Here is an 8,319-nt window from a genome sequence, read left to right as displayed (position 1 = left end):
CCACTGTATACCCAGCGAGACATATCCCGAGACTGGACTCTCCTTCACCCAGTCGAGGAAATTGTATCAATTGCGTTGAGAAACCAGCTGACCAGATCCATATTCCTTAAATTTTTGGAAAATATGTAAAAAGAGGCTTCGAAAAAGGAAAGAGGGGGGGGGGCAGGAGACAGAGAGAAAAGAAACACGTCCGCCTTCCACCAGGAGCAGGAAAAAAAAAAAAAAAATGCATGCTGTTTGACCTGCTTCCTTAGAACCTCCTTGTTGTGGCAGTTGTAAATGAAATAGGGAGACAGCCTTGTAAAACTCATGAACTTTATTTCATGCATGCTGTCACACCAGACATCATTAGAAGAACTCCTTCAACTCAATCTCCTTCTGCATTCTTCTTTTGCAGTTCCCCTAACAGTTTCTTCTGCCCCATTCTGTGGCAGCAGCGCCATTCAGTGACAGAAGTACTAACAGCAGGAACACAGAACAAATTCATTACTGTGTAGACCTCAGAACACATCTCCAGTTACCCAGACAAACATTCTCATTCATGTTACGCAAAAGTAGTATATCTTCAGAAAGACTATTAGCACTGCAATGCAAAAAAATGTCTGAAATATATCCTTAACCTTTCAGTTGTCAGAAGTGCTCTTAAATGCAAATAATATCTTCATCATAAAGCACAAAACAATATCAAAATTAAAGCTGAAATTAGCTCAATATCACAAGACATTTGTTCACAATATTTAACCTTTTTTTCCCCACATCCATTTGTTTTTCAGTCATCTTATTTCATTACATAGTCTTTGTCCAAGATTCATTTTGGTGACTGTTTTGGGCTGAAGGTTCCTGTGGTGTATTAGTCTTTGGCATTTCATTTGGGCAAAGTGACAGTTGAGCTTCATTCCATCATTTTCCATCATTGAGGTCAAATAAACTTAGTCTGCCCTACTGACTAAATATCACTGTATTGGGTCTCTTCTTTTCTCACATAAAAAAGTTTCTTCGCTCTGACTGTACCTCCAACAGTGGCTGTGATGGGTTTTGCTCTTTTAGTTTGTGTAACATGCATTTTTGGCATGATGAACCACTTTTCATCATGTAGGTTTTAACACTCTATTAAAGTGTTCCATACATTTGTTTGCCTGAGGATAGTACACATTTGTTCTGAAATGTCTAATGCCACATTCACTCATAAAATCAACAAAAGCAGAAGATGTAAACTGTGGTCCATTATCAGTTGTGAACACCACATTGTAAACTGTATGGGAGACTCACCAGCATGATGCAGAAATGGTGGTGGACTCAGAACTGAATCACACATTTTTTGTTGGCAGTTTTGTTGTGGCAGTTGTATATGAAATAGGGAGACAGCTGTTAAAACTCATGAACTCTATTACATGCTCATACCAGGCGCTATTACAAGAACTCCTTCAGCTCAGTCTCCTTCTGCATCCTTCCTTGCAGTTTTCCTAACAGTCTCTTCTGCCTCACCATCCAATGACAAAAGTACAAAGAGCAAAAACAGAACATAAATGCATTACTGTGTAGACCTCGGAACACAACACTCCCCATATTGGGCTATTTTTGTATTTCTGGTTCTGGGAGATTGATTGTTTAAAAAAACAGACAAAAGCAACTAGCTTATGCAACTAGCATAAGCACTACACTTATTTATTTATTTTTTTTTGTGTGTTCTACTAAACCAATATAAGGGTAACCTAATATTGAGGTACATAACTGTGATTTAGGTGTACTGTTACACCTTACAGGACAGTCTGTGTACTTTATCTGCTACAGTGGTGTAAGGTAAGCTGGACATTTTGACATTATGGCATATTCCTGAGGTTCTGAAATCTCAGTAATACCTCATGCACTGTAAGATTCTATTAAATTTCCATGCATCTCTGAATAAAAATCAACATGATTATATACCTGTTTAAATACTAAGTTAAAATACTGTGAGAATTTACATGTTTTCTGTTGTGTATTTTCCTCAACTCATAAAGCTGCTTTTGTTTCTACAGTCTCCAGATTATCAGGTGAAGAAGCGGAGGTGTAAATATCTGAAGCAAAAACTGAACCACATCAAGAAGATGGTTGGTGATTACGACCGCACGGCCTGAACAGGACTGTGAGCATTAACTCAAAGCTGGCACTTTTAGAACAGCAGATTCTAAAAGGCAACACTGATGATTTGCAGCAAACACATCAAGGTTATTCAATGTTAGTTGTCTTTTAGCACTATATAAACAAACATTCTATCTTGTATTATAACACTGTTTGTATTAAGAGTTAATTTTCACATTGCCTAATGAGATCTAAACACAGTGTAGTTGAAGAGTTTTGCAAACAGACTGAACGAATAAGAACAGATACATCTTTCCCAGTTTTCTGGTTGTTTTTCTTACTGTAAATCCTTTTTTGTTTTTATTTTGTTTTAATGTAAACATGTAAATATATGGGATAGGTTGATACATTTTTGCTGTTTGTAGAAGTGTTTATTGTTGGTAGAATTGACTGTTTAAAATGATTATGCTGGTTTTAGGCATTTTGATAATTTTTGGCAATAATTTGTGCTGCATTTTAGTGATTATTATTAATAAAATCATTTATTGAAAATGTTTCAATTTTGACAACACATTCAAAGACTTGAAGCTGACAGCAGCTTATTACAGACACATTCAAAGCTAATACATGTAAATTTTTAAATTTTTAAATTGTTACAGGAGTTTTTAAACATACCGCTGCAGTCAATCATGCCCAGTTTTCCTCATCTGGGCATGATTGTCAGATTAATTTGGGGCTTTTAATAATTTATGTGAACTGTTCTTTTTTCAGGCTGGAATGATTATATTATTATTATATTATATTATACAACTTAAATATTTTTTTAAACAAGTTTGAATATACAGACAGAAATATCCATACATTCATCTAAATCTGTTAATAAGTGATGCTGAAGGTTCAAGAAGAACTTTTAACTTGACAAGACCAATGCCTATTAACTTGTTGTTAGTGATCATAACTGCAGCTGGTAGTTTCTCTTTCTTCTTCTTTTTTTTTGGCTGTTTACTTTTCAGGGGTCGCCACAGTGAGTCATCCCCCTCCATCTAATTTTGCCCTCTTCGTCCTCTGTCCTCACTCCAACTACCTCCATGTCCTCTCTAACTGCACCCATATATATCCTCTTTGGCCTTCCTAGTTTCTCTTTACTAGCATAAAAAGGATTTGGTTAAAAGCACGTATTTGACGGTCCAATATTCAGAACAATAGGAAAGTCCAAGGATATCTGAGGATCTAAGAAGAGCAAAGAATTTGGTTAGGATGTTCTGGACTAACACAGAAACTACTAAGGCTCAAGCCTACCATAAACTGAAAACTGTTGAAACACCAGTGTCCCTGTCCACAGTGGAGGCAGTTTTTCATCACCATAGACTTAGAGGACCAAGAAAGAAACCCCTGCTCAAAATGCCACGCCTTCAAGTTGGACTGAAACCTGTAGATGTCCATCTGGACAAGCGAAACATCTACTCTGGAGGAAAGCATAGATACTAAAAGCCTATGATCCAGGTGCAATTTGCTAAGGGAAATTTAAGCAAATATTAATGAGGAGAGGGTATTTGAACTTTGATCTAATTTTTTTTTTTACCCCGTGCAGATTATAGAAAATCTACAATAATTTCAAACTTGTTTTTAAAAGTAGTTAAAGTTGTATGTGGTATAATCATTACACTCTTGAAAAAGACTGAAATGAATCTGACATTTATGTCCAAGATGAATGAATGGAAACTTCTGATGTCATCTGTATTTTTGGCAGATTTGGTAAAACAGGAACTCTTTGTTGCCACAAGAGGGCAGAACTGTCAAGCTTTTTCTAATTCTGCACATATTGATTTTAACATCAATAAACAAACATGAGTAATCTACAAAATTCTCTTAAAAAACAATTTACATCTGCTGAACATCTTTAGGCCCCTAGTTTGGATTTTGACCAACAACACCTGATAAAAACTGTAATAAACCACTAAATAATACAATAGAGCAAGGGTCACCAACACGGTGCCCGCGGGCACCAGGTTACCCGCAAGGACCAGACGAGTCACCCGCCGGCCTCTTCTAAAAATAGCACAACTCAGTTGTGAGCTGTTCTAAAATTAAATTTTATTCTGTTGCTATTCTTTTTTAATCACACTTGCATTCATATCGATTTGATTTAAAATGACAATATCTTAAAAATAAGTTCATTATATATTAAGTTTAAAGAGGATTAGGTGAACTCTGACCTTCTATAGTTCAAAGTTCCCAGTGTCCGTGGAGAGTAAGCTAGCTCGCGCAGCAGAGATCGGCGCAGAATGCAGTTTCTTACCCCGAAACATGGCAGAAAAAAGAAAGAAAACGTATCACTTTCACAGCGAATGGGAGGAGGAATTCTTTTTTACGACTGTAAAAGAAACCTGTGTGTGTCTGATTTGCGGGGCAACTGTGGCGACGGCAAAGCGGCACAATGTGGAGAGACACTTCACATCGTGTCACAAAAGCTACCATGCTAACTACCCACCGGGAAGCGCACTACGGGCAGAAAAAGCTTGTAAGCTAAAGGCAGCTTTGGGTAAGCGACAGTCTTTTTTCACAAGGCCGGCGAAAAAGTCAGAGAAAGCGACTGAAGCCTCGTTTAGAGGTTCAACCTATCTCTGTGAATCAGCGTTCTCTGATATGAACTTCATTAAGAACAAACACAGAACACGCCTCACTGATGCACATCTGAAAGATGCACTCACAGTTGCAGTGTCAAGTTACACACCAGATTACAATGCACTGGTGAACAGCATGCAATGTCAGTCTTCCCACTAACTACAAAGTTGAATTAAAATGGTGAAGAACTGTGTTAAATTTAAAACTGTGTACATGTGTGCAATAATTACATTGTTAAAAATGTTGAAGATTTGGTCATGAGTTCAAAATGTGACAAGATTTATTTTAAATATGTAAGCTGATTTTTCTTTTACATTAGATAATTGATAACTTTTTGAAACATGGTGCAACATAGTTCATGATTTGTTAAAAGGGTTTGTCGGTGGCTAGTGAAAATGAGTGAAAGTGAAAATTCCTATGTAAATGTAGTGATGTACTTTAAGTGATCATCTGAAAATTTAACGGTTGCTGAGATAAATAGAGATAAAGTGGTGGATATTGATATGTTTCCCATTTTGCTGTCATTGTTGTGCTAAAATTTATTAACGTGATCAGTGTCTTCACATAGATAAGTACCATTAATGATAATTAAAGTATAACTAAAAGCATATTGAGGAAATGTATTATTTCAGAAGAGTGTATCAAACTGGTAGCCCTTCGTGTGACTCAGCAGCCATGAAGTAGCTCTTCGTTTCAAAAAGGTTGGTGACCCCTGCAATAGAGCAATGATGAGGTGTACAACTAGCAGCTCAGTGAAAGAGGTTTTTTTTTTTCTCAGATTTTGACATTAAAAAACAAAAAGTTGATGCATGTTTCACCTGTGGTCAACACAGTAACTAAAATTAAACCTTACATCATTGTTTGTTTGTTTTTTAATAAAGTTTATATGTGTTAAATGTACTTGTTTCCATTTGATTTGGGACCTTGTAAGTGACCAAACACATTTTAAGAAGGACAATTCAAAGCTTTCTTCCAAAGCTATTTGACAACACAGCACATTCTAAAACAAAAATGCCACAAATATTTAAAAACTGTTTTCTCAATAAACATCCAGGAATTATTTTTATCACTTTTGGTTTTCACACATTGAGTTTAACTGCACAGATCTCACATCACACAACAGAAATCACATTTAACACTTTGAACTTGCTCCTTGGCTGAGTTTCAGATTGTGGATTTGAACTGCTCAGTCTGTATGGAGTGTCTCCTTAGCAGCAACCTTCTGCTTAGATCTTTAGGGTGTCCAGGTGGAGCAGAGGGAAAGAAACGTCTTTGTCCAAGGTCTTTCTCAGAGAAGCTATTTCCATTGCCAGGGCTGGAAACACTGAGAATGGGATTGTTGGTAAGAGGTGGCAGGGATCTGGGCCTTGCCTTGAGGTTGTGGTCCAATGTTCCAGACCCTCTGCGCTCATAAAAAGATGGGACTCTTCGATTCTGTCCTACTGGAAGGTCTCTGGAGCCCAGTGTGCTTGAGCAGCACAATGGTGCCAATTTCTTGCTGTCTGTTGAGATTTTGGTTTTCTGTTCTATGAGGAGGTCTACTGCTAGCTGGGGGTCAGAACTGTAGATGTCTGCACCCAGTTCCCATGTCTGGTTGACACTATGAAAGCTTGTTGAGGTGCTGCTGTGAAAAGGTGTGCCAAGACTTTTAACACTAGAAAGGGTGGAGGAAGAGGTGACTGAATCTGCACCAAGAATTTCAGAATGCAGATTGGGGTGGGAGGCAGAGTGAGATGACAGGAGACCTGATAAAGAAATGTTTTGTTCTGTGGGTTTGGTATAATCCATCTTCCTAACTCTTTCTATGCCTGTATCCTTTCCTAACCTACCTTCATAACATTTAAACATTTTAGAGTCATTGTAGCTGTCCTTATCCAGTTTGGGAATTCTGAAAGAGAAATCCTTTGTCTTGTTGAGGGCTCCTTGAGGTTGCTGAGAAAACAGAGATGCTGGAATCTTTAACCAAGGCTCAGAGTTCAACCGCATCAGAGGCTGCTGTTGTCCATTAGATGCACCTGGTCCAAGTCCTCGAAATCGAGATGGGGAGCATGGATGGGAACTGACACCGCAGATTTGTCCTTCTTTAAAAGAAGAGACAGGCTTGGGGGGACATAAAGAAGATGTGGTGCACTGTGGAGAAGTGCTGAGCTGAATTTCCGAAGGAGATGCAGGAGCTGCTGGTGTGATTTTTTCTGTTGGATCAACAAGACCAATGGGAGGCATGCTGAGGTACTGTTTCGCTGACAGGTTTCCACTTGGAAATTTCTCTGTAGTTATGATGATCACTTCCTTCCCCTTGGCCTTACATATGTCAAGCAAAAGCTTCAGCACCTTTAAGTCTCCAGCCATGACTGCATAGACCAACGCTGATGTCCCGGACTGATCCTCTAGACTGAGATCTGCTCCACTGGCCAGTAGCAGGGACACCACCTCAGCTCCAGCTTTCTCCCGGCAGGCGTGCATCAGCGCAGAGCGGCCTTCCTTGTCTTGAATGTTGGGATCTGCTCCTTTCTCTAGGAGGAACTGGACTAGTTTACCATGACTGGCACTCTGGGAGTCCATATATTTGGTCCTGCAGGCCACCATGAGAGGTGTCTGGCCTTGGCTGTCACTCTCATTGATGTAAGCGCCACCCTCTAGGAGGAGCCGAGTGAGCCTCAGTCGACGAAGAAAAACTGCTCTCAGCAATGGATTGCCTGAATCCATAGCAACACCAAGATTAGAAATTTCTGCCTCCATCTTTTGAGGTTTCTGGTGGTTTTTAAGATTCTGTAGTAAAGATTTCTGTGGATAAAAAAAAAGAAAAGTTAAAAGCCTAGCATTAACTGAAGGAATGCATATGTAGCAAATGGGCAGATCAATCTTGAGATTAAATTGACCATTTATAAGATCTTAACAAATGAAGGATAAAAATTGTTAATCACAGGGAACCTTTATCACAGACCTGGTTCCAGAAGAATTTAACTGGGGGGGCTGAGGAAAATTTTGGGGGGCCCATTAAATAGTCATTTAATTTTATATAAATACATAAATGTTTACGTAACCTTGCAACTGAAATAACCATATGTTTTTATTAATACAAAACAAATAACTTAAACAGTGACATGTAGTCACCAGAAAATTCTGAGAAATTGTGCTCAGGTTTTTATAAACAATTTTTGCATAAATCTTAGAAACTAGCACTGCATTATAATCATTGTGTTTAAAACACATTAACACCAGAAACTTGAAGACAATTGTACATGAACTTCTCCTGAAGAGAGGTGGAAATGCTTCTAAAAAAATACAGAACATTTTTAACAATTACACTCTTTTGTTAAACAAACCTGACATGCAAATAAAGAAAACTCCATCCATTTAAAGAAATTATTGACCTCAATCAGATGTGCCTCCCTGTAGTGAAAATGCATTGAACAGGTTAATCTTTTCAGACTCTTGAGTAAGGAATCCCTCATTTTAATCACCTACAACACCCTCTGCTGGTTGTCTTGAGTCAATACATTGCATAGGTTCAACTAATTTACATGGCGTTGTAATCTGTCTTGGGGAGGAGGGGGGGCCAGATAACCGGCCTGCCCTCTGGCGCCGGTTCGTCTTATCATAACATTTACATTGAGTAAGGAGGAAACTAAA

General features: G+C 38.4%; 2 protein-coding genes across 4 annotated transcripts in view; one reads left to right on the top strand and one right to left on the bottom strand.

Moving 5' to 3' along the window:
- oclna (occludin a) overlaps positions 1–4,991 on the top strand; it is an 18,048-nt gene extending 13,057 nt beyond the window's left edge. For all 3 annotated transcript variants that reach the window (XM_017437953.3, XM_037979331.1, XM_017437952.3), the window contains one exon: positions 2,019–4,991. In XM_017437953.3, the coding sequence (XP_017293442.1) occupies positions 2,019–2,117 (99 nt within the window). In that variant the 3' untranslated portion in view covers positions 2,118–4,991. The remainder of the gene's footprint in view (positions 1–2,018) is intronic.
- An 821-nt stretch (positions 4,992–5,812) lies between these two features.
- Positions 5,813–7,463, bottom strand: ankrd34ba (ankyrin repeat domain 34Ba). The gene has a single exon (XM_017437949.3). The coding sequence runs from the start codon at positions 7,423–7,425 to the stop codon at positions 5,851–5,853; it is 1,575 nt and encodes a 524-aa protein (XP_017293438.1). The 5' UTR covers positions 7,426–7,463; the 3' UTR covers positions 5,813–5,850.
- Positions 7,464–8,319: the final 856 nt, after the last annotated feature.

The sequence above is a fragment of the Kryptolebias marmoratus genome, linkage group LG14 (assembly GCF_001649575.2).
Source record: "Kryptolebias marmoratus isolate JLee-2015 linkage group LG14, ASM164957v2, whole genome shotgun sequence".
In the NCBI taxonomy this organism is placed as follows: Eukaryota; Metazoa; Chordata; class Actinopteri; order Cyprinodontiformes; family Rivulidae; genus Kryptolebias; species Kryptolebias marmoratus.
The sequence above is the reverse complement of the archived record's forward strand: the minus strand, read 5'-3'. Positions and strand labels throughout refer to the sequence as shown.

Excerpts from the sequence above, each read along its gene's own strand:
- ankrd34ba (XM_017437949.3), bottom strand. The coding sequence starts at position 7,425 with ATGGAGGCAGAAATTTCTAATCTTGGTGTTGCTATGGATTCAGGCAAT.